General features: G+C 38.0%; 1 protein-coding gene across 3 annotated transcripts in view; it reads right to left on the bottom strand.

The window, feature by feature from the left end:
* ASH1L (ASH1 like histone lysine methyltransferase) overlaps nt 1-27,720 on the bottom strand; it is a 231,182-nt gene that overhangs the window by 118,336 nt on the left and 85,126 nt on the right. For all 3 annotated transcript variants that reach the window (XM_044002148.1, XM_044002147.1, XM_044002149.1), the window contains exon 3: nt 12,647-17,225. In XM_044002148.1, coding sequence (XP_043858083.1) covers nt 12,647-17,225 — 4,579 coding nt within the window. The remainder of the gene's footprint in view (nt 1-12,646; nt 17,226-27,720) is intronic.

The raw sequence follows: 27,720 nt of genomic DNA, 5'->3' as shown, positions 1-27,720 counted from the left end.
AAATCCAAACATTCCCTCCAAAAATATTCACTGGGAATATGTACAATTCAAAATCAAAGAGTGGTCCTTCATTACCTACTTATTTTAATGAGATATACCATAGGATTATGGCCTATTCTCAACTATAAATGCAGGGATTCTCCAATGAATAATGCAAACATATACCAGGAACAGACTCATTTTGAATTCCTGAGACAAACTGAATTCTACTCAGTAATGGAAGCAGAAAAGGTAGACTGCAATAATGAAAGTATCCAAGTAAAATGGGGTTTTGTCAAAAAGTGGGAGGATTAGTATTTAACACAGATAATACATTAAAAAATGAAAGGTCATCAGTAAAAGGAAAGTCAATAGTCACTGAGGAGAAGGGCTGACAATAGATAAGAAGATATCTGTCAATAAGTAATGAGGGATTCTACAAATAATTGAAACACTGGGGAAAAGTAAAAGAACCTAAGTAGTAGATTTGATTCAAGTTAGACAAGGAAGATGGGTCCTTTTTTATTAAAAACCATAAGCTGAAATCATGCATAAAAGAGAAGCTGATAAAATGAAATAAGCTAAAATGGGGAAATGGCTGGGAATATTTATCTTAAATACAAGTTAAACACAGATAGAAACCAAAAAATAAGTCCTGAACATGACTTACTTGGCACAAGAAATTCTTACTGACGTCTATACACTAGGAACCTGAAACACAGCATCTGTGTCCCAGATAATATAATGGAAAGAATAGTTACTAGCAGAAATGAAAAGAATTTCCTACTGACACCTGTTCAACAATATAATAGAGTGTATCACAAAGAAAAAATTATGAATTAAAACCCAACTTAACCACCCTGTCCTAAAGAACTGGGATGGGGGGGCTGGTAATGATTTAATTTTCCTTGGACCAAATACTAAAGACTGGAAACAAACTGCTAGATGGATAAGTCTTTTGAAACATGTATTTAATGTGATTATTTTCATGCTTTTATAACTAGTAATATGGCTCAGTTAAAATGCAATGAGTTTAACATCAAAGTCTAAACCAAAAAGAAAATGGCTTAAATGTATAACCTTCTATTCCAAATATTCTTTAGGGAAAGAATGGAAAATCAGGTCCATGTGGAAACATTAGGAAGGATGCCACAAGGTGAAATATATACAGAATATTGAAATATATTCTTTAAAAACAAAGTTAAAAGTAAGTTCTCTGAAGAAAAGCCTAGTTTCTTCTTTCAATGGACTCATAGCTTCAATTGGTTCATATTATTAAGATCTATAACAACTCGTCTTAAGAAAAGAATACTAAGCTTTCACTAGTTTCTATATTTTTTTTTCATGCACATAAATTAAAAAGATATCTTGGAATGCTTTATAATGAATGAATCTGTCTTGATATTTTGAAGGTTGTGGGGTGGTGGTGGTGGTGGTGATAGACTTGTGATTACACTGTAACAGGGAATTCTCAGTGAGAAAACTCCCTCTACACCAGAACAGATCAGTACCTGTTCTGCAACTTACAGTCTAGGAGAAGAACTGCCTTAGGCACTAAGAAGTTAAGCTATTTGCCCTGGGTCCCAGAGCAAGAATATGTTAAGTCCTGTGAGGCAGGCCTTGAACCCATATCTTCCTGACTGTGAATCCAGATCTTAATCTACTATGGCATGATGCCTCAAAACATAATTATAATGGTTAAAAAAAAGAATAAGAACAAATGTAAAATACCAATCACTTCAGAAACCTCTAATCTGGAATTATAAATTGGTTCAACTGGAAAACATTTTAAAATCGTGTGAAAAAATAATAGCATCTATACAGAGCTTTAAGGTTTGCAAAGGGCTTTACATATATTATCTCATTTTAACCTCACAACCACCTTGAGAAATATATGCTTTTATTATCTCCATTTTACAGATGAGGAAATGAAGCAGACAGAGGTTAAGTGACTTGTGGGTCACACACAGTGTCTAAAGCAAGATTCAAAGCCATATCCTTTGGCTCAGAGATTCTATTCCTAGACATATACTACAATGATAAAAAGAAAGGTCCCATATATAACAAAATATTCAAAGCAGAACTATTTGTGGAAGTGGACAGCTGAAAACAAAGTATGTGCCCATCAATTAAAGGAGTGGCTAAACAACTTGTGGCATAAGAATGCAATGTTATATTACTATGCCATATGACAATTACAAGGAATTCAAAGAAACAAGAGAAGACTTAAATTAAATGATGCAATGAAGTAAGCAGAACCAAGAAAGCAATATGATTACAATATAGTCTACATTGGTCAAATGTAAAAGGGAAAAAAATTTTTAAATGAAAACTCAACACTTAGGTAATTATAATGATCAAGCTTGGCTCCAGAGAAGAAATGAAAAAAATGTACTCCTTTCTTTTCACTGCAAGAGGTAGGGGACCATAGGTACAGAATGTTGTACTGCTGCCGAACTGGTTTTTTAAAATTTTTGGTCTCAGTGCAAATGGAAGGGGGAAATTTCAGAAATGAACATGACATAAAAGCAAAAGATAGTTCTTGTTTCTAGGTTTTAGTTTTGGAACCCTTGCTAAGTTCACAGCTGATATGTGAACCTGGAAGCTTCTTCTGAATGAGTTGAATGCTGGGATAAAAGGAAATTCCATAATAAAAACAACTGTTTCCAACTGTAGGAAAGACACTTATTTAAAGCGATACATTTCATCTGACTCACCAATTAAATTCACTACAAGAGAAAATGATTCAGAGCCTATGCTGGTGGTTTTTATACTGTCTTCTCTTCCTCTAATTAGGCTCTTTCTCATACAGCCCAAGTAGGATCATTCACTATAATGGAATTCCTTCGGAAATTCCTAGAACTGCACTCACCACCACAATCCATTTTCTACTACTCTTTTAGGTACATATGCACTTAACCCATTTATGACTACAAGGTTTTTTGAATGTCTTATGTAGTACTAGAAGATAAGATAGTCCAAATCAGTTCAGGTTGTTCAATTATTTTTCTGTGGCATAAAAACAGAGAAAAGGAAAATATTTTTCTTCAACAATACCACTATGATTTCCCAATGAACGTACTTTCTTCAAATAAAAGATGAAAATTTAATCCTAATTTCATTCCTGACAGATAAAATTATGTTTAGCACTAAATGCACAAAACAATATTTATAAAAGATACTAGCTGCAAGTAATAACCCATTCTTTACCCTACTATTTGTAGAAACAGCTGATGGGCATTGTTCTTATTTCAACAGATTTAAAAACCTGGTTTGCATGGCTTTTATTTGCTACCAGAAGTTGATGTTGTAAAGAAGAGATGAACATCTGACATAGCTGTTCAAAACCTCATTCCTATTGTGTCTGATATGTGGTAATGATGATGACAATAATGATAATGATGATAATACCTAGGATTTATATGGCACCTTAAGGTTTGCAAAGTGTTTTATATAAGTTTGTGAAACACAGATGACTTAAATAATATAGTCACCCAAGTCACATGTTAGGCTTGGATAAAATCAGGCAATTTTATATAACTTTTGTATTAAAATTTCATTTGGAGGATTTGGTTTTATATTGTCAGCATAAAATTTTAAAAAACACCACCACTGCCTATAACACTGAGATTCAAGTGATTTCATTCTTAAAAGTGATTATTTAAACCATTTAAAAGTGACTCTATAGCTTTAGTTTGTTTCATACAAAAAATACCCCAAGAGAAATTGTTTTCCAATCTGTAAAATGGGAAGAGGGAGACATCTAAATTAAATAGACTCACTCCAGTCTACTGGCAACAGCTACTCCAACTGTCCCCTGACTTTATTTTGGGTCCATTCATTCTTTTTTTTTTTTTTAGTGAGGCAATTGGGGTTAAGTGACTTGCCCAGGGTCACACAGCTAGTAAGTGTTAAGTGTATGAGACCAGATTTGAACTCAGGTCCTCCTGACTCCAGGGCTGGTGCTCTATCCACTGCACCACCTAGCTGCCCCTGGGTCCATTCATTCTTGCTACTACCAGAATATATTTGATGCACAAAATTTACAAAATACTTACCTTACTATAAGTATTCTATATTAGGACAAATCCATTTGTTACCAATGAAATTGTAAATGAACTTTCTCTGCCTTTATTTGTACTAACTGATAAACATGGCTCACTTCAATTCATACATTTTGGGGGGGGGGGGTGTTTTTTGAGGCAATTGGGTTAAGTGACTTGCCCAGGGTCGCACAGCTAGTAAGTGTCAAGTGTCTGAGGACAGATTTGAACTCAAGTCCTCCTGAATCCAGGGCCAGTGCTTTATCCACAGAGCCACCTAGCTGCCCCCAATTCATACACTAATGAGCAGCCAGTGAGTCAATCAACAAACATTAAGTGCTTACTATGTACCAGACCCTATGCTGAACACTGGGGATACAAAGAAAGGTAACAAGGAGCCTTTATGGAGTTCACATTCTAAATGGGGAGGGGAGGGAGGGGGGGAGGGGCTCGCAGACAACAATGTATATAAAAGATATAAACTGGAAGCAATTTCAGAGGGAAGGCCCTAACATTAACTAATTTGCAAAAGTCAAGTCATGCTTTATTCAGTAGTATTATAAAAAACATGGACTTTATTTTATAACCTGTTAGAAGTGGGCAATAGACTGATTTAAAAAGAAAAAAAGCCACAAGCACATAAATGTTTGAGTTAAGAAGTTTTAAGACTTCTTTGCAAGGCTAATTTAGAACAGAAAGACATCAGATAATATAGCTAATAATTATAATAATAAGCTGAATAACTAATAAGAGTATGCAGCTGTAACAACAGGAAGGAAGCAAAAAACAGAACAATTCAGATTCTTGATCACAGATGCCCAGAGTTGTTTTTCCAAACCTTTTCTCTCTTCAAGGTTCCCCCACCCTCTAGCCAAATGTCCTCTTCTCACACTTTTACTGAGGAAAAAGATGTCATACATACTCTTATCCACTACTCTATATCTCAAAAATCTTTGATACTTTCCTCCATTCTCTTCTACACTGATCTCCAAGAGATGGTCTCATCTATTTCCCAAAGACAATCCATTCACTGGTAGGTACTCTGGATCCCCTTTCCTTCTATATCTATCAGCAAGTTGCTGCTGTCCCCTCCCCTACCCCTCATCCCATCCACACATACAGACTTGAATTATTAATCTTTTCCTATCTACAGGCTCATTCCCCACTGTCTATAAATATGCTCAGTTCTTCTAATCCTTTAAAACAAAAAAAAACTAGCTTAATTCTACCATACATTCCTCTCAAGCTATCCTCCTACATCATCTTTCTGCTTTTCCAAACCAAATTCTTAAAAAAAAAACACAAAACAAAAAAACCCTGTATATACTCTGTCTTTATTTCCTCTCCTCTAAATCACTTCTCTCTTTTTTTTACTGAATAGGATTTTATTTTCCAAAATATATGTAAAAACAAATTTTAACATCAATTTTTTAAAAATTTGTTCCAACTTCTCTTCCTCCTCCATTCCCACCCCCCACCCACTAGAACTCAAGCATTTCAAAATAAGTAATACATGAGTAGTCATGGAAAACATTCCCACATTAGCTAGATTGTGAGAGAAAACAGTCAAAAAACCCCCAAAACTTCAGATTGAGGAATTGTCAAAGAGGGGAAAAAAATTTTTTTTAAATGTGTTTCCAGGGGCAGCTAGGTGGCGCAGTGGACAGAGCACTGGCCCTGGAACCAGGAGCACCCGAGTTCAAATCCGACCCCAGACACCCAACACCCACCAGCTGTGTGACCCCGGGCAAGTCACTGGACCCCAATTGCCTCACCAAAAAAAAAAAAAAAAGAAAGAAAGAAAGAAAAAAATGTGTTTCCATCTATTTTCAGATACTATCACTTCTTTCTCTGTAGACGGGTTGCCATTTTCATAAGTCCTTCAGGGTATATTGGATCAATGCCTTGCTGAAAATAACCACATGCTTCCCAGCAGATCATCTTACACTATTGCTGTTATTTTGTATACAGTACATTTCACTCTGCTTCAGTTCATGTAGGTCTTTCCAGGTTTTTCTGATAGTATCCTGATCATCATAACCTAAATAAAGTACCTTAAACTTGACAAAGAATTTTCTTCACATTAGCCCAGCAAAGTAGGTACCATACGTCTTGCCATTATATTCAATCATCATAACTATTTCCCTCCCTCCTATTCCCTTCCCATGATATTTACTCTGTTTTCTATCTTCTTTTAAACTATTCCTCCTCAAAAGTCTTTTGTTTTTTTTTTTACTTCTGACTGTGCCCTCCCCTACTCTGCACTCCCTTTTTTTTCACCCTTCCTTCCTTATCCTCTTCCCCTCATACTTTCCTGTAGGGTTAAATAGTCAATCACTTCTCAAATCCTAAAAATCTGGCATCTAAACTCAGTGCTCAACTGAAACTGCTCTCTCCAACATGAACAATCATCCCAACTGCCAAATCCAATGTTTTTCCCTCCTCAGGCTGCATCTTTCTTGACCTTCAGCATCTGACACTGCTGACCATCCTCTCCTCTCTGGACTTCCAGGAATTCACTCTTAGTTTTCCTACTACCTGAGTGACCACTGCCATTCAGGCTATCTTTATGTCTGACACACCCAATGGCTCTGTCCTGGGCCTTTTTCTCTTTTCTCTGTGTATCTCTTGGTAACTTGTATGGTTTCAATGATCTCTATACACATGCCTCCTAGAATTGTTTTTTCAAGCCCTAATCTCTCAGGTGAACTCTGCATCACCATAACTGCCTAGTGAATATTCCAAAATGGATGTTTATAATGTATGTCCAACCATATGTCAAAATAGAATTCATCTTTTCCCCAAACCTATTTCTGAGGGCACCATCATCCTTTGGCACTCTGCTTAACTCTTCATGCTCCCTCACAGAATCAGAGAATAAAAAGGGACCTTAGTGGTTTCCTAGTTCAATTCATCATTCAAAAATATTTCCTACTTTAACATACCCAGTAAGTGTTGTTCAAGTCTCTGCTTGAAAACCTCTGTGAGGTGAAACCCATCATCTCTTTAGGCATCCCATTCTACTTTTGGACAGCTCTAATTGATAGGAAGTTTTTTCTAATATTTAACTGACTTCTTTGCATTATGCCAAGTTCTGCTCTCTAGAGCCAAATAGAAACAAGTCTAATCACTCCTCTTCAATACAGACCTTCAAATACTTAAAGATAGCCATCATGCCCCCTCTTAGTCTTCTTCAGGCTGATCATGACAGTTACTACAACTGATCTTCATTTGTCATGGTTTAAAGAACCTTCACCATTCCAGCTGGCCTCCTCTGGACATTATATAGCTTAGCAATATCCCTTATTATACCACAGTGTTCAGAATAGAACACAATTCTCCAGATGAGTCTGACAAAAGCAAAGTACAGAATATCACTTTCCTAGTCCTGAGAGCTACAGACCTTTTAATGAAGGTAATGATTGTACTAGCTTTTTTAGCTGCTCTATCACACTACTGACTTATATTTAGCTTGTAGTCCTCTAAAACCCCCTTTTCTTCAAAAGTACTGTCTAAAGGGGCAGCTAGGTGGCGCAGTGTAAAAAGCATTGGCCCTGGATTCAGGAGGACCTAAGTTCAAATCCAGCCTCAGACACTTGACACTTACTAGCTGCGTGACCCTGGGCAAGTCACTTAACCCTCACTGCCCCCCCCCACACACAAAAAATTAAAAAAAAAAAAGTACTAACTATGCCTTCTCCATCTTACACTTCTGAACTTTTATTTGTATCCAAGCACAATATTTTACATTTTATTCCTATGGATTTTATCTTATTAGGTTCATCCCAATGTTCTAGCATGTCAAGATCTTTTTGGATCCTGGCCACCAAGTCACTGTTAGGTATTTCTCCCAACTTTGTGTCATGTGAAAATCTGATAACTATACCCGTGTCTTTATTCAAAGTCACTGATAAAACAGGATGTGGCAAAAATCTCCAGAGTACTTCAATGTAGACCTCTTGCCATGCTGACACTAACTCATTCACAACTACTCTGAGTCCAATTTATTTTTTCATGTTCTCCACAAAAATAGTATAAGATGCTTTATGAAGAGCTTTGCTAAATATGGGTAAACTATATCCACAGCATTTTGTCATCTAAAATCTTAGTAATTTTGTAAAAAAAGGAAATGAGGTTAATCTAGAATGACCTGTTCTTGAGAAAGCCATACTGCACTTCCCTATCAAGATATTTACCAACCATCTCTTTATCTATTCTAGAATTTTCCCAGGAGTTTAAGTTAAGTGGAATAGACTATACTTTGAAGTCTGTTCTCTTATCAATGAAACTGAGATGACATTTGCTCTTTCTCTGGTGGCGCCTCTCCTGTTTTCCATAATCTTTCAAGTATCAGTGACAATGGCTCACACAGTGGCACAAAAGCACATCTGCCAATTCTTTCACACCCGAGAATATAGGTCATCTAGCCTAGATGATTTGAATTCATAAAAATCAGCTAAGTCCTCTCTTAATATCTCTTATCTTAGGCATCAATTCCCAGTTCACATATTCAATCACTTACCAAAGCCCCTTATTTATACCTCCACATCTCTTGAATCTATCCCCTGTTCACAACTTATACAGCCACCACCTTTGTTCAGGAATTTCATTATCTCTCACCTGAACTCCTAAGTGATCTCTCCACATTACTCATGTCCCCACCCAGTTACCAAAGTGATTTTCCTAAAGTTCAATTCTGACCATGTAGCAACCTTACACAATAAATTCCAGTATCTCCCTACTGCCTCTGCAAACTCTTTTGGTGTTTTTTATTCATTAATGACTTGACACCAACTTATCTTTCTAGTCTTGCTATTTTCAGAATCCTCTGATATTCAACTCAAGCTCCTTTTACAACAAGAGTTCTTAACCTGGGATCTGTAAACTTGGTCTTTAAAAAAAAATTTTCTGGTAATTGTATTTTAAAATCATTGGTTTCCTTTATAATCTTATATACTGTACTTTATGGATTTAAAAATAATTTTTTGGGTGGGGGGATGAGGCAATTGGGGTTAAGTGACTTGCCCAGGGTCACACAGCTAGTAAGTGTTAAGTGTCTGAGGCCAGATTTGAACTCAGGTCCTCCTGAATCCAGGGCCAGTGCTCTATCCACAGTGCCACCCGGCTGCCCCTAAAAATAATATTTTGAGAAGAGGTCCACAGGTTTCACCAGATTGCCAAAAAGGTCCATGATACAAAACAGGATAAGAAACCTGTTCTACTGAAATCCTTTCTTGACCTCCTCTGCAATATTAGATGCACACGCACACAGCTAGCTGCTGGTGCTTTTCATCCCAGCACTATGATGCATTTATTTTTCATATACTTGTATATGTGTACAAATGGGCTCTTCTAATAGAAAGTAAGCTCCGTGAGAGAAAGTGATATTTCATTTTTAACTCTGTATTTCTTCTGCCTAGTACAATGCCTGGCATATGCTGAATATATAGGCTGGGAAATCATCTACAGAGTAATGACTAACAAAAATGAAATCTTATTAATATATCCTAGCATTCTGGCATTTCAGGACTATTTTTGAATCCTGATTCTGCTTATCCACTATACTAGATATTCCTCCAAACTTTGTCTCATCTGAAAATTTGATAAGTATTGCATTTATGCCTTTATTCATTCAAGTCAGGCATAAAAAGTAAAACGGAGAGTAACACTGGTAAAAGATCTTCCAGTTGGTTTGATATTTAAACTAAAGACAAAAGATTGTCTTTTCCTGCCCCCAAGAAGGTTACATTCTACTAGAGAGAAAACACATTCACTGGAGGGAGAGCTATAGGACAAATGAATTATGTACTCTGGAGAATCCAGGGCAATATTTACTTCATTATAGTTCTCAGAGCAAGAGGTGAAAAAGTGGGAGAAGGAAAGGAATATATATGTATGCTGCATAGCAGAAACAGTGACTGGATGTGTTAAATCAGCTAAATGTAGTGAGTTCTCACCAAACAACATGGCCCAAGAATACTACTACAAATGATTATAATAATGGGTCCTAAGATATATGTTAAAATGTGCCTTTTCTTTTCATTATGTTATCTCCCAAATATAACACAAGGTTACTTTTTCTTTTCCACTACAATAGCTCTTACTTTCCAAGTATATAAAAAGTATGAAAACCAGAAATACCAATATGATATTCACTCTTGGCTCTGAGGAGCATGTTCTGAAAAGGTAATGTTTTCTTCCTCCTTTATTCCAAACAATTAACTTCTACCCATTTTCTTGAAGAAATTTCTCAATCAGTACAAATATATTCTCCAGAAAAATTTCTGCTTCAGTTTTATAAAGAATAAAATGTATTACAGTTAAACAAACTTCTGGAGTTTTTCAAAGTGAAGGAATGCTCACCCTCAAAAATAGAGAGAACAGTAACAGAAGCTCATTGTAAGTGTTTAAAAGTTACAGATACATTTAACTCAGAGTTCTCCTCAAAACATAAGATTTGTGAATGACTACAATCCCAGTTCCAGAGAACCTCTCAGTAAAGAATATGGGACAATAAGATGGAACATTGCATATGCTGTCAGTCACAGTCTTACTTAACTTTTATGTTTCAAGGGAAGAGTCAGGGGAAGAGACACAAAGATATATTAGTAAGTAAGTGTATAAAAAAAAGAAATCAATAATCTATCCAAAATTAGATTACTGGTATAAAAATTAATATACTATGATTGATGAAAAAATTTCCATAATTATGATCAACCTAGAGATGGTTTTATCTAAATGGAATAAAGATAACTTCTTTGAAAAAGTTATCACATTATTTCCTCATTCAGTAGACTTGAGTGGCTCCCTGTTGTCCACTAGAAAAAATATACAACCCTTGTTTTGGCTTTCGAAGCCAGTCATACCCTGGTCCCTTCCTCTATTTCCAGTCTTCTTATTTCTTATGATCCAGGGACACTGGCTTCCATAATGTCCCTCAAATTAGACACTCTATCTCCAGACTCTGCATTTTCACTGGCTTTCCTCTATACTTGGACTACTCTCTCTCCTTGTCTCTGCCTCCTTGCTACCTTCAAGTCTCATCTAAAATATCACCTTCTTTAAATCCTTCCTGATCCTTCTTAATCCGAGTGCCCTTTTCCTGAGATTACCCTCAATTTATCTATATATGTCTTATTTGCTTAGTTGTTCCCTGTGTTGTCTCCCTCCATTAGACTCCGAGTTCCTTGAAAGTAGTAGTTGTTTTTGCCTATCTCTGTATCTCTAGTGCTTAGCATAGTATCTGGAACACAGTAATACTTGCTGACTTAATTAAAACCAAAACATTTCAACAATTCTATGATTGCATGGATTAAATCCCATAAGTAACATGTTTATTAAGGAAGTAGTTTCTTTTGTTTTTGTCTTTGTTTTACTATGTGAGCATCTATGAGTGTATATTGGTATATAATGGAGAGGGTAGAAAAAGTAGAGGAAGCATTTTGGGATATCGCTAAGTGTTAGAAACTGCCTTTCAGAAATAAACTGTCCAATGGTCTTTTCCACAATTATATCTAATTTGTGAAAATTAATATTCATGAAATTTTATGTTTTGATTTACTGATAAATTTTTCATTGTGTATATTTTTACAATAGGTTATGAAATGCCACCAATGAATTTTTCCCATAGGATACACAACACACTAATAGTTCAACAATCCTAACTTTGTTAGTATAAGTACTCCCCTTCCTGATACAAAAAGCTCAAAGTTCTATGGCTTATTTGAAAAGAGTTGCTGTAGCTGAAAAATTTCACTCCTCAGTGGCCAACCACATCATGAAACTTTCTGGGTTTGGCTCTGCTGGTCCTGAGACAATAGACATAAGATCCATAATTAGGCTTGTATTCAAATATTTTGGTAGGATTTACCACCAGTGCTTAAGCTGGTATAAGCTTTGAGATATGAAGGTTAGCTCCATACCACAATGAGGCATCAGGGAATTACTTTAGTCAAGTTCAGGCAAAAATCTACACATTTTACATGAATATTAAGGATCTTGCACAGTTACTAACACACTCTCCAAAGATAGTGTTATATGGTATTATTATACAAAGAAGAATCACTCTCCCTTTTCTTTATGGTTTAAGTTTTATCTGGTTTACTTCCTCTGCTCTCAAAAATACAAAAGATATTGCAGGGGGGGCAGCTGTGTGGCACAGTGGATAGAACACTGACCTTGGATTCAGGAGGACCCGAGTTCAAATCCGGCATCAGACACTTAACACTTACTAGCTGTGTGACCCTGGGCAAGTCACTTAACCCCAATTGCCTCAAAAAAAAAATCTGCAGTGTGACCATCTAGATTCAAGTTATTTCCTTTTTTTTGGGGGGGGGTGAGGCAATTGGGGTTAAGTGACTTGCCTAGGTTCATACAGCTAGTAAGTGTCAAGTGTCTGAGGCTGGATTTGAACTCAGTTCCTCCTGACTTCAGGGCCAGTGCTCTATCCACTGTGCCACCTAACTGCCCCACAAGTTCTTATTTCCAAGTATGAATACAGTACTAAAAATAAGATCCCAAAACACAAAGAGTAAGTTTAAGTAATTATCTGAATGTCAGTAACACCTGTGGAATGAAACCCATTTTTTTCTGATAAGTAGCACATAGGAAAAGAACCCTCTTACCTGTCAATGTTTGCAGTGCCCTTTCATTAGTAGGCAAGGTTTCCTTTCTTAGAGGCCGATTTAGTGAAGTGTCCTGTGCAGTAAACAGTCCTGGGCTGTCAGTCAGTTTCTTCCGGCCATTTGTGTTAGTAGAGTTTGATACTCTGCAGCTGCCTATTGCACTTGTGAAAAGGTTTGTGTGTTCATCACTGCTGGCTGGCTCAGAGGTGGGTGTGAAACCTCCCAGGGACAAACCTGGAGGTGTTTCTGAACAGTCAATTTGTAAAGGTGTCTGCAACCCCAATGCCAATGAACTGGATTCTGAAGGCTCTCGGTGGACCCACTGCTCCTCTCGGCTTAATAAGCTTTTTGATGGGGACAAATGAGGACAGGACATGTGACAACGATGCTTCTCTTTGTGTTTATATCGCTCCCCAACAGTATCTTTACCAAACCGGTAACGCTTCAAAGATTCTAGGACAGTTCTGGAAGAGCTATTGGTAGCTAAAGTGTCCATGGAAACCTGGGGTTGCTCAGAAGAACGGTGTTCTCTGTGTTTGTGACGATGCCGGTGTTTGTGCTCCACCATCCAACCATAAGCCATCTCAGGAGGGACACTGGGGTAGGTGCTCATGGAGAGAAGGGGTGTCCTGCTTGTTGTAAGAAAGGCCTCCTGACGAAGCAGCTTATGTTTCTTCTTGTGGTATTTGGCAGGATTGAGAAGCAAATGACCAGCATGCATGTAAGAAGGAGGTGGCAAAGGAGTAGTGAAAGAAGGAGAGGGCGGTGGTGGATAAAGAGTTGGAGGGTACCTTCCATAGTATCCTAATCCTATGGGAGCAGCTGCAAGTGGAGAGGGAGAATAAGGCATGCCATAAGAAGGGTAAAACCCAGTACTAGAAAGAGGAAAACTAAGGCTGTGCATAAAAGGCATTTCAGCCATTGCTTCCCTCATCTTAGGGGGCCTCCCTCTTTTTTTCTTTAAATCAGGTTTTCTAATGTAGTGCAAAGGATCTAAGGGGAAAGTGGGGTGCGTATAGAAACTGTTAAAGTTAATTCGAAAAATAGTGGGTAGGAGATCACGGGGGATAAAATGATGACTTCGATGAGTGATCCGAATTTCACTTAAACGACTTATTAGCTCCTCCAGCTCAGCAAGGAAGTCTGGATCTTGTCTGTTTCGTAGCTGGGGATACTTCTTTTTCCGTTTTCGCTTCTGTCTTTTCATTTTGTCATAACTGAGGTAATCATGACTCCTGCGTTTACACTTGTGTTTATGTTTCTCTTTGAGACTACTTAGGACTGTGGAGGTTTCAGGAGGAATGAGAGAAACATGTTCAAAAGAATGTCTCCTCTTTTTCTGCCCACAAAACTTTTCTGCTCTGTCTGATGTGCTATTATTATCTGTTCCAATCCCACTATCACTAGGAATGGTCTCATCACTATGAGATTCACTAATTGGAGAAGGAGTGGCTTCCTTCAGAGAAGTAAGTTCACTCAAGTGAGAAGGAGAATTTGGCAACAAAGTAGGAGGAGATAATCGCCTCCTTCCTTTTGACGCCTTCTTCATAGCAAGTGTCTGAATCATACTGCCCTGTCTGGAGTGTATATGTAAATATGGCACTGAACTGGGCTCAACAAATCCTGCATCACTGCTGACAGGACTCTGGCCCCCACTGGTCCCAGAAGACTGAGAACAGATAGGGGATGGAAGAACCTCAGAACTACTTGCTGCTGAAGGCAAGAGAGGGGGGAGAATTTGTCCTAATGCTGACCCAGCTGCCTGATGAGCTGTTTTCTCTAGCACAGCCAAACCAGTAGGGCTACTAGTTAAGATGCCATTCAGCACAGCTTTTGGTTTCCGGCCTCGCCTCTTTCCTATATAAATGGTTCCTTTCTTGCTGACATTTATCTGTTGGCCCAGTTTGGAGCCAAATGTGGCAGCAAGTGTTGACACTGTATTGTGGAGTTTGGATTGCACTTTCCCTTTGTTACTTGACTCTACAGAACTTGAGAGAATCTGATTCAGGAGTTTCTTTCTCTTCAAAGTCTTCATCTTATTTATTTTGCGGATAATGGTTTTCATTAGTTGGCCATTGTTTCTCTTGTTAATTTTTTTATCAGGTTCCATCTCAAGGTCACTCATACCACAGACACTTGGTTTATGACTGTCATCTGGATCCTGAAGTTGATCTTTTCTTTCAAAGAAGTCACTGCTATTTCTATGCTTATCACTCTCAGACTCTAGTTTGCTTGGACTTTCAGTGGCCACAAAGGGTGCCACTGATAGCACAGGTGGTTTCATCTTGACTGGTGATCTGATTTGTCTTTTTGGCCTTCCTCTCTTTTTGGGAAAAGGCGATACTGATAGGCTTTGCTTGAAGGAAGGGATTTCAATTTCTGGCTGCAAAATAGGGGGCTCTTGCTCTTCTTTTGAATGCAATGAAAAGACTTTAGAGGCTGGGATTTTTAGGGTCCTTTTGGGGGGACCTTCTAGTTGGGGCATCTCCTTAGTTTTAGGTCTTCCTCTTTTAGGTTTGTAAATATCAGGTAAAAGGTCACCAGACATGCATATACTGGAGGAAAGCTTGTGGGTGGTAAAGGACTTATGAGACTGCTTGTCAGTTTCAGTTAACAGGGAAAGAGATGGAGCAGTGCTAGATTTACTCAGCTTTGGCAATCGGCATTTAAGGAAGTCATGCTCCACAAATGAAGATGGCCCAATGTTTTTCATGAACTTGGCTGGCTCGGAATTGCTATTTGACAAAGAGCTACATGAAACATTTTTAAAAAGCTCTGACCTTTCTAATTCTAGCCCTTTTGGAGGCCGGCATGTGTTTCTTGCTACCACTTTAGTCCATCGTGGTTTCCTTCCTTTTCTTTTTTTTAATGGTTTGGACTGCAAACTAGTGCTCAGGCTTTCAGCAACTTGGCAGTGTTTCTCTGATGCAGTTACTGCACCAATCTTCAGAAAGGGTTTACTGCTAAATAAACTAGTGAAACTAACAACTGAGGGGGTAATTGTAGCATGAATACTGGATTCTGAAGCCAGACTTGGCTTTTTTCCTATGGAAGAGCCCATTCTTGGGTTATCTGTGTGAGTAGCTTTTGAATCATTTAACTCTTTATCACTCCCTTTGCAATCAGTGTTCATGCTATGAACCAGAGACCTGTGACCAAGGTTCATATGGGAATTTTCAGAACTGAATTGGGTTTTTCCAATGGATTCAGCAATTCCTTCTATGAGTTCTGTGGAAGGACCTAAATGTAATGGATTAGTAACCAACTGGGAGGAAGTTCCAGGGGGACTTCTGTTTAAAGGTGTAACAGACATGGCTGGTGAGGGGGAAGGGAGATTACTCTCACCTACTGCACTAAAGGGAGACTTAGCTGTAGATGCATCAGAAGTACCTCCCATTTGAAAGTCTGGTGAAGTGCAATATACTGGAGGCTGCTTCTCATGCTTTGTAGTTTCAACATAGGTCCCTCTTTCACTGGATAAGAAACTGTCCTGCTGAATGCAAGTTCCTTCATTAAAAATGTCTTTGTCCAAAGTAATGATTTCTTTTCGAATTGAGAACTTTTCTAATATGCTATCTTTATTTTGCCGTATAATAGTCTTCTCAAAAGCTTTGCTGGTGGTACTATCTTTCAGGGATTCAGAAAGCTCCTGACTTTCATGACTACTGGTATTTGCATTGCAAGATACCTTAAGTGGTTCTTGAGCTGGGAGCAAGGCTTCCGCTTTTAAATTCACAATATCTTTGCTGACCAATCCTGCCACAGGGCATGCCACCAATTTTTTTGCAGGGTCCTTATTAACCAATCCCACAGCTGAATTTGTTATAGTCTTCTTCCCACACTCCTTTGCAACCAGTCCAATGGCAGGGCTCAACTTCTTTACTGAATCTTTATTAACAAGTCCAACTACAGTACCAAGTCCCAATTTCTTTCCTGATTCCTTACTCACCAAACCTGGGACAATACCAATTCCTAATTTCTTCCCTGAATCTCTGCTCACCAGTCCCACTGTAGTGATAGTCCCTGGTTTCTTTCCTAAATCCTTATTTATGAATACTGTTGTAGTACCAGTTCCCAGTTTTTTCCCAACGTCTTTACTGACCAATCCCACTGCAGCACTAAATATTGGCTTTTTCCCAGGGTCTTTAGTTACCAACCCAACTGCTGTGCTAATTGTTGGTTTCTTAACCAAGTCCTTGTGGACAATTCCTGACATAGGACCAATGCCTGGCTTCCTGATCAAGTCTTTGCTAACCAATCCTGCTGTAATACCAGCCCCTAGCTTTTTCGACTTTGTCTTGGAAGACTTGGAGGGTGGACAAGTAGCAATGAGTTGTGCCAATTTTTCTGTTACACTTGTTGCTCCATTAAGTAGTGCTCTGTCCTTTGAGTCAGGATCACGGCTACCAACAAGAGTAGATGGTACTGATTTAACATAATCTGTCATTTCAGAATGTAGTGGAGAAAGCTTCTTTGACACAGGATTATTTTCTCCCTGTGAATGAAGGTGGATGCCTTCTTCAGGCCGGCATTCAACAGCTGCAACGTCGCTTGCTTTCTTGTAGAGTTTTGAAGGGTCCTAAAAGATGAAAAGAGAAAGGTTTCAGAGAAAGAAAGAAGACAGGAAAATACTTTAAATGACTATAATTAATGGTATATTATATGCTGTCAGTACATTTTAGTGAACTTTTACCTACATAAACTTGAATTTAAAAAAAGTAACTGCTACTAGGGTTTTTCTTTTTCTCCTCAATTAATTGAATACCCCACTCCATGCCCAAATAAATTAATAACAGTTGGTATCCTCTTCACTGAATTTTTAACACATATATGCACAAATATATACTGGCAAACCTGTTAAAAACAGAAGTGACCTTTGACAATGTTGCTTAGCCATACCTCAAATGGATAACTTATTATCCATTTGGGGGGAATAACTTCTCCTGATAATCATGAACTTCACTTTCAAAGGCCTTTTTTCTCATAGCTCTTGCTTTTACTTGAGTAAACAAATAGTTACTTCTACAGAGAATTTAATCAAATGTTATAAGTGACCACTTAAACAAGAAATTGGTTATCTTTTGGGGTTTTGTTTTTGTTTTTGAGGGGCAATGGGGGTGTTAAGTGACTTGCCCAGGGTCACACAGTTAGTAAAGTGTCAAGTGTCTGAGGCAGGATTTGAACTCAGGCACTCCTGAATCTAGGGCTGGTGCTTTATCCACTGCGCCACCTAGCCGCCCCATCTTTTGTTTTTATATAAGCTCTATTTCAAATAGATTCTTCTTCCCTCCCCCACTGAGACAGCCATTTCTTGAAACAAAGAATTTGCAAGAAAAAGGACACACACAAAAATCAGTTTAACAAAATCAACCAACATATCAACTGGTTCTAGCAATATAAGCAATATTTCACACCAACAGTCCTCTTACCACATGCTGATTTATTATTTTAACACTGTCTGGATACTATTCCTTGAATGGGAACTCCATGACACAAGGGCAAAGACTATTATTTAATACAGAGCCCACCACTGTGATTATTTAAAAAGAAAAATGTGCATAGACAGATATCTTTTTTCTATTTGTGTATTTCCAATCTATCTCTCTCATTCCTCTCCAAGAAAACCATCCCTTACAATAAAGAAAAATATGGCAAAACTAACCAAGACTTGCCAAAGTCTGATATTTGCAGTATTCCATATCCATTGTCTCCCCCCCTTCCTACAATGTTGTACTGCACGGCTACTCAAATATTTAGTCAGTCAATAAGCATTTGTTAATCTTCTTTTACATGCTGGGCATTATGCTAAGTGCTAGGGCTAGAAAAAGAAGCAAAAGACAGTTCTTGCCTTCAAGGAATTCCTTTTCAAGGAGTTTGGCCATAAAGAGCATAAGAGATATAGGATGACAGTTACTGGGAAAGGATCAAGTGAGGGTTTTTTGCAGGGAGACAGACATATATGTAGGTACTAGGGAAGAAGTCAATAGACAGGGAGAGACTGAAGAGAGAGTGGAGATGCCAGAGGAAGCAAGGAGAAGGGTCATCTCATTATATGAGACAGGGTAAAAGAGGAGATAAGGTGAGAAGGTATCTGAACGATATCAAATGAGGATGATGGGAGAAGAGAGAGCTCACAATGAGTGGCTTCAATTTTTTTTTTTTCTGTAAAACATGAGGCAAGGTTTGAAGCTGAGAGAGTAAGCCATGGGAATTTTGAGGAGAGATGAAAAGGTCTAGAAGAGTTGTGAAAAATAGAATAGTATGTTGATAAGGGAGGTATAGAAAGATTGTTTCTTGGCAGTAGGGGCCCAGTTGAGACTTAGTGACATATTTAGTGATAAAAAAAAAGTCTGTTGAGTAAGACTGAATCACCCACTGACCACCTTTAAAAATTCACTTCCTTTAAAAAAAAATTCACTTTCTGGGGTTACCTAGGTGGAATAGTGGATAAAGCACCAGCCCTGGATTCAGGAGAACCCGAGTTCAAATCTACCCTCAGACACTTGACACTATCTGTGTGACCCTAGGCAAGTCACTTAACCCTCACTGCCCCCCCACAAAATTCACTTCCTTTCACCCTACTATTCCCTATTGTAGAATGTCACTTTAAGATTTTATAAAACCAATAAATTATGAGTAATTTTTAATTTTACAAAAAGATCTACTATAAAAGTATCCTATTCTATCTGTTTACAGCTCACAAATTATTTGATATATCCTATAGACTCTTCAACCTAAAGTTTTAGTTGTCAATATAAGAACGAATGGGGATAGAACATCCTTTCAAATATAAAATAAAGGGGAAAATATATGGTTTATGAGAATTATATGTGTAACTCTTCAGGAAGTCATATTGTCCAAACTAAGGTACTCAAATTTTACTCCAAAAACCACAGAAATATACATGGTAATTACAACCTGGCAAAATCCATTAGCCATTCCTATGGAAGCATTTCACAACCATCATTTTGTTCTATGATTTAAAATTTTTCTTACTAGCTTTTACCAGAAATATTCAACCCTAAAGAAATGTAATATAGGGGAAATGGTCATATATTTGAAGTTAGGGGGCTTGAGTTCAAATCCTGGTAACTTATGTGATGGATCAACTTTTCTGGGACTCAAGTTTCCTCATCTAGAAAACAAAGAAATTGAGCCTGACCATCTCTAATGTCTCTTTCAGTTCTAAATCTATTATCCCCACAAAAAGATCAAAGAAAAAGGAAAAGACTTCATATGTAAAAAAAATATTTATACTAGCTCTTTTTCAGGTGGCACAGAACTGGAAACTGAGGGGATGTACAACTGAAGAATGGCCGAACAAGATATAGCATATGAATGTGATAAAGTACTACTCTGCTGTAAGAAATAATGATCAGAATGGTTTCAGAAAAACCTGGAAAGACATGTAAGAACTGATGCAAAGTAAAGTAAACAGAACCAGGAGAACAATTTACATCATAACATTAATTGTATAAAGATAATCAACTATGACACTTAGTAATTCTGATCAATACAATGACCCACAACAATTCCATAGGACTCATGACAAAAAATGCTATCTCACCTCTAGGCAGAGAACTGATGGCCTCAGACTGCAGATTGAAGTATATTTTTTTTCTTCCTTTTTTCTTTCTTTTTCTGTTTTTCCCTACCTACCCACCCACCCCTCCTCCAACAGGGCTAATGAGGAAATTTGTTTTGCATGACTTCATATTTATAATGGATTTCTATTTCTTGCTTCTCAATGGGTGGAGGAGGAGGAGGAGAGGAGAAAGAATCTAGAACTGAAAAAAATTAAAACTGAATAAAAAACAAAACTAAAAATATATGATCCTGTGAAACAGAACAATGTACACTATCAATTAAATATTACCAAATGCAATTCTTTATTGCAAATGAAGTACTGTTTCTACTCCAAGATTAGAAAAAAGCAAAACAGGGGAAGAAAATGTACATCTGTTTATAGCTTGAGAGGTCAAGCCTTCATCTGTATTTTGAGTACTGAGAGTTAAATAAACTCTGATTTGATAAAGATTTTGGACCAATTTTATTTATTGCATCGGGTATAGTATAATTCAGCCTACAAAGAGTTATCTGCATAGCCAGAACATTTTGCCTACCATGAAGAAACTTTTATAGAAAGCCTATAAACCTTTCTTGAAAACTTGTCTTGCAAAGGCATTATAAAAGAATACAAATTATGATACCCAAGAGAATAATATTCTCTCTAACATATTAAGCAACTGAGAGAAAATGAAAATAAATTATTGGTCTAAATACTAGTGTCAATCAACAAACATTTAATAAGTGACTATTAAGCAACAGGTGTTCTAGAGATGCAAGTACAATAAAAGAAACATTCTTTGCCTCAGGGAACTTCTAATTCTAAAGGAACTGCAAACAAAGGCAGAAATCTAGAAAAGGAGGGAAAGTGTTCAAAAAATTGTTTTCCTTGTTCTTTGAACTTAATTAAAATAAATAAGATAATACCAAATCAATATATGTTTTAATGCTACTGAAGTGCCTGGCTTTATTTGTTTTTAAAGATAATACATCAGGTTCTGGTCAAATATAACAGAAACAAAAGGAAAATGAAAAATGAATGATAATACAGTAGATGAGTTTAGGAAGACATTTTCTTTTACTAAGTCTCCTGGGACTCTTTTTTACCACTCACTGCTAAAGTTGGTACTTCAAAGATAGTTTTATTTTTCTGCTAGAATTTCTAAATGACCTTAATCATTTTCATAAAGATTCAGAATACTTAAATCTATCTTTGTGACTAGGAAAACTTTTCAGAAATGTATATAAAGTGAGGCCAATGATGGACATTCAATTAAGTTATTAAATGACTGAAAAAAAGGGATGGTGTTTTATACTCTTCTTTGTATCACCTACCTTCAGCTTATATGTAATAGATTCAGGAAATAACATCTGATGATTTGCTCTTGCCTGTTACAACAACTCCTCAATTCTCTCAAGGCCATTACTCTTAAAGTAGCCATTCACTCCTACCTTCCCCATCTCAACCCACTGGTGAACCAGCTGAACTCTGGGACCCCATATCCTATCACCAAATATCTTCCATCAAGCCTCAGCCCCACCATTTTGCCACCTTTGTTCCTTCACACTAAACAAAACTTAGGTGGAGAAAATCACAATCATTCTGACTGAGTCCACTCACTACAAATTTAAGAGACATAATTTCAACTGAGTTCTCACTACTGCAGGGCAATCCATTTATACCTCTCCCTTATCAATTCACTATAGCATTCTCCACAGTAGCCCTTCCAAACTTTTTCATCCATTCTTAAACCTCCCATGACTCCCCTTTCTGCACCCTCTTAGCTGAGAAACTTAGCTCCTATTTTACTGAAAAAAATTGAGGCCAATTGCCCAGAATTCTCTACTTCCCTCATCTCATATCACTCAGATGCCTTTTGCCACTATATTTTCCTTCAGATAATCTCACATAATTGAAGTGGCTCTTTTCCCTGTCAAGGTCAATCACTCTAGCTGTATAAGTGATTCCATTCCATACCATCTCCACCAACAGGCTATCCCCTCTTATCACCACATCTTCAACCACTCCCAGTCTTTTGTGTAGTCCCTTATAGTCTACAAACAAGCATGTCTCCCCCATCCTGGAAAAAACAAAACAACAATGGGGGTTAAGTGACATACCCAGGGTCACACAGCTAGTAAGTGGTAAAGTGTCTGAGGCCGAATTTGAAATCAGTTACTCCTGAATCCAGGGCTGGTGCTTTATCCACTGTGCCACCTAGCTGCCCTGCAAACTAATTCTGAAATAACTTTACCTATAACCTTCTTTTTTCTGCCTTCTCCAAGTCTTTCCCACTCATCCCAGTACTGTTCTTCTCTCTCTGTTTTCATTTTAAGATCACCAAGGCAGCTAGATGGTGCAGTGGATAAAGCACCGGCCCTGGATTCAGGAGTACCTGAGTTCAAATCCAGCCCCAGACACTTACTAGCTGTGTGACCCTGGGCAAGTCACTTAACCCCAATTGCTGGAGAAGGAGGAGGAGGAGGAGAAGAGGAGATGGAGAAGTTGGAGATGATATGATAAGTACAATCTAATGTGTAGTTGCCTTATCCCTGTCCCAAGTGTAGGGAAAACTAGCTAGGGTTTACTTATAAATTAGAAGCTTTAGCACCAAGTTTGGCATTAAGCATTTATTTGTGAAAAAAAAAAGAGAAAAATTTGGTCAGAAAGCCAGGAAAAGACCTATCTAACCTAGCATCCTCAACTTCACCCACCAACCATAAGTTTGAGGACCAAACTGTGTGTGTCCAAGCCCCTTCCTGTGTCTCCCAGAAGAGGCAGTCCTTACACACTGCTTCAAGCTAATTGGCTAGCGTTACCCAAATCCATTGGTTCACTGGACTTGAGGGTGGTCGAGTATTAAGTTCAAAGTCCTCAGCTTCTTAGAACAATACCCTCTTGAGGGGCAGGCAGGTGTGGTTTCAATTGAATTAACTTTAAGTGAGCTAATCAGTGAAGTCAATCGCTCTCAGTCACTCTCAATCTGATCAGTACAAATCAATCTGTGGCTTTTGGGCATGGGCAAAAGTCCATTATTTCTTACAATGAAGATGAAAAAGAAGACGAAAAAGACTACGAAGAAGGTCATCATCAAAGGAACAACCACCACCACACCAAAAAAGGGCGGGAAAGGGGGAAATCCTTCAATTATTTAAAAAAAAAAATTAAAGACATAACAGAACCACTTCAAGGTCCTCTGTCCAATTCAATTCCCTTTATTACCCACAAAGGGGTATATTTCTATCTTGTTATGTTGATCTTAATTACTCTGTCTGACCTTCAATTTTTTGTACACAACTCTGATTATCAACAGGAATGTTTCAAAGTTTTTTATTCCAGTGGTGATGACCTCAAATAAAAACAGAGGTTACTCAACTTTAAATAAGTATCACTGCATGCCATAGATAAATGAATATCACTGTGGGATTTAGAAAATCAACTATTAACATTACCTATATTCTGTTGTATTTTATTTACTTTGTTAAATATTTCCCAATTACATTTTAATCAGCTTCAGGCCATACTCACATGTGGCTCTGTGTTAGACACCTCTGTTCTAAATAATAAAAAACTAACAATTATATGTGCCAAGTGCTTTACAATTAGTATCTCATTAGATCTTCACAACAACCTGGCAAAGTAGTAGTTGTTCTTTTTACAGATAAGGAAACTTAGTCATTAAGTGACTTTCCCAGAGCCACACACAGCTAGGAAATGATTAAGGCCAAATTTGAACTCAGGACTTCCTTATTCTAGGCCTAGCACTTGATTCTCCTACAGAGCAGAGGCTCCTAAATCTTGCTAATTCTTACTGTGACTCTTTGATATTTGAATTCTTTCTGGCTACCTGCAATATTTTTTCTTTGACATGGAAGTTGGGTTTTGGCTATAATTTCCTAGTATTTTCATCTTGGAGTTTCTTTCATGAGGTGACTGGTAGATTTTTTTTTTTAATTTCTACTTTGTTCTCTTGTAGTAAGAGATCTAGGCAGCTTAAAAAAAAAAAGATTTCTAGAAATACATCTAGCCTTTCTTGTTTTTGGTCAAATCCTACCTCAAACACTTCATAGCTTTATGATCCTAGTCAAGTCACTTAATCTTGTTTCCCTTAATTTCCTCATCTATAAAAATGAGCTACAGAAGGAAATGGTAAACCATTCCAGTATCTTTGCTAAGAAAACCCCAACTTGAGGCAAGGGGGGGGGAGAGGACAGCTAGGTGGTGAAGTAGATAAAGCACCGGCCCTGGATTCAGAAGGACCTGAGTTCAAATCCAGCCTCAGACACTTGATACTTACTAGCTGTGTGACCCTGAGCAAGTCACTTTAACCCTCACTGCCCTGGGAAAATTTTTTTTTTTAATTTTAAAAGAAAAAAAAGAAAAAAGAAAACCCCAAATGGGGTTAACGGAAAGTCTGAAACAACTCAACAACTACCTCATATTTCTATTTTTCAGTCTAATATCTCTTGTTCTTTCACGCATGCAATCATTGGCATCTATTTGGTCCATTCTAATTTTTAAGGAGTTTGATGCTTGAACAAAATTTTATACCTCTTAGGCCAAGCTATTCATTCCTTTTCCAATTCTTCCTTCTTCCACAGCTTTAATTTCTTTCCCATTTTTCCCTTTAGCACTCTCATTTTAATTGTCAGAACATTTGAAAATTATCTTTTAAACTCTTGGTTCAGCTCTTCCAATAATTCTAGTTGAATCTGTGCCCAAGATGTGGTATATTTGGGGGTGGGAGGAAGCATGTAGATGTTTTGGAGTCAATCTCTTCTTCTGAGTTTGTGTCTTGAGCACTCCTGTCACCATAACAGCTTTGGAAGGCAGGATATTTTTATGTTTGCTCAGTCAATTCCTGAATTCCTACTACTTCATCAGAGTTCTTACTCTGCCTCCCTCTTAGTGTTGAGGGTACCACCATCCTTTTAGTCACCCAGATTTGCAACCTTGGGGTCTGCAACTCTTCACTGTCACCCCACATATGTATCAATTGTTGTTTTGGTTTGGTTTTTTGGTGAGGTAATTGGAGTTAAGTGACTTTCCCAGGGTCACACAGCTAGTAAGTGTTAAGGCTACATTTGAACTAAGGTCCTCCTGAATCCAAGGCCCATGCTCTATCCACTGCGCCACCTAGCTGCCCCTTTTATCAATTAACTCCTATTTTCTGTAAGAATTGAGTGAACCACAATGACCCCATCTTTTACTCTTGAGTCATAGTCACCCCCACAGTGCTGTTTTCTGTTTAGTCTAAGTTCCCTGAAGTCAACAATCACTTTGCTTTCCTTTTTGTATCCACAGTGCTGAGCATAGTGCAAACAAATGTCTTATGATTAATGTGATACTCAGTGACTTTAATGCAAAGGTGAAAGTAAGTGAGGCTAGAGAAAAATATATTAGAAAAGTGATTAGGATCAACAGCCAATACAATATGGCAGAATAGAAGTAACTAGTACAGCTTCTCTCTCTCCTCCCTACAACTACTCCAAAAAGATCTTTAAAATTAAACAGACCAGGATTCTCTGATCAGGAGATCAAAGAAAAATATCACAGTCATTTTTCCAGCTTGAGATAGCAAAGGGACACAGAGAAGTGTGCACACAATGGGGTCAAAATCCAGCCAGAAGTCAACCCCACAAAGCATTACAGAGTGGAGACTGAAGCCTGACCAATGCTATGAATCAGGGTAAGATGAGATCCCAGATCTGACACAGAGGGTCCTGACCTTGAACAGGAAACAGGAATAAATGTCAACTCATAGCTCTGTTGACCCCACTGGGTCAGAAATCCAGTGCAGAACTGAAGAGAGGACTTGTGTCTAAGGGGTGGTAGTCCACAGTAAACTGATCAATATCCCTAGGCAGTATACTGAACAAGTAACAGCAGCTGCACAGTTATGTTGTTGTTGTTTGTTCTTTGTGAAGAGGACTATGACATTGGGGTGATGTCATAGCTTGCACTGAATTGGATTTAACGGAAGGCAGGCTGTGCAAGGTCACCAACATCACTTTCTCCTCCAGAGACATCTGAGTCTAGTGGCAAGATAAATATCAGGACTGGAGATAGCCCCAGATATTTAAGGCAATAGGGGTTACGTGACTTGCCCAGAATTGCAAAGTTAGTAAGTGCCTGAGTTGAGATTTGAACTCAGGTTACATGGTTATGATACTGGTAGTGGAATAGGGTCTCAGTTCTAGTTCTATGAACCAGCAGCTGAGAGGAGCTGAGTCCCTCAGAAGTCTATTACTGCTCACACCTAAACCCAGGTCAGGAACTTGCAGGACAAAATTCAGACTTTGTCCTAGTCTGATAGCTACCTGAGACACTGAAAACAAAACACTCAATGTCTAACTTCTGGGGAGGTATGAAGGAGTTCCTAAATCACTTGATGAAGGATCAGACATACTCCCCGCTGACATTAAAAATCAAAATCAAGGTCTTAGCAGTTAGTTATTCCTGGAAATACAGAAGCAGCTCTTGAGAGGAAACAGTTTTTTGCCTTATGAATCTTTGGAGGGTTGGAGTGGATTTCTTTCTTCTCCCTCCCCACAACTGGCTATAGAAGGTTGCAGTTTAGCAACCTGTCTAGGGTAAAATAATGTGTCAGGTAGAGAGCAGGTCCCAGATCTAGTTTCAAAGCTGAAGTGAAAAAGAGAAAAGAGGTAAGCCCAGCAAAAGTAAAGAACAGAATGAGCTCAGATAAGACATTTTACTTGGAAAAAAATGGTGAGGATGATAAAAGCCATCAGAGACCTGCAGTGCCAGAGGTATAAGTTGCCTTGGCCATGTACATCCTTAGGTATGTATCTCTTTATTCATGTACTCTGTGTGTGACCTTCTTCCCAGTAATGTTGTGCATATTTGTGGGAGAGTGTGCACCATGTTTATGAGAAGAATCTTTTGTTAATACTATTCAAGCCATGCTGTTTCCACAAATACCTTTGCTTTGAAGTAAGTATTTTACTTGGCTGACTGTTAAACGTGAATGCAGGAGCTGGGGCTCATGTGCTACAGACTCAGACCTTGAACCTAGGGAAGTTATTCAATAGGAGAAACGCTCTTTGAATGTAAGTAGGAGAATGAAGCCCAGAGAGAACACTACATACACAGTAACTACAACAATGAAAAGGAAAAGATCATCAAAAAACCCCGAACTTTTAGTAAAGGAAAAAACAAAGAAGGTCCTGGAAGAGATAAGGAAAAATAACCCTCTTTCCTCACAACAGAGATATGCAGTAACTACTAGGACAAATCGTTGTACTTATTGTAATACACTGCTCTATGACTGAACATTCCCACTGGCCCTTTCAATTCCCCTCAGGGACAGGGCTCTTGAACATACATATTGTCAGACAAGGTTTCTATACTGGATGCTTTTGCCTCTGTTTTTCTTTTGTCATAGAAGGTTCAATGTGAGGACTGTGATATAAACACAAAAAGAATAAAACTTTTTTCTAAAAATCATACAAACTAGGGCAGCTAGAAGGCGTAGTGGTAAAGCACC

Source organism: Dromiciops gliroides, chromosome 4, assembly GCF_019393635.1.
Source record: "Dromiciops gliroides isolate mDroGli1 chromosome 4, mDroGli1.pri, whole genome shotgun sequence".
NCBI classification, from domain to species: Eukaryota; Metazoa; Chordata; class Mammalia; order Microbiotheria; family Microbiotheriidae; genus Dromiciops; species Dromiciops gliroides.
This window is presented reverse-complemented; position numbering and strand designations above follow the sequence as displayed.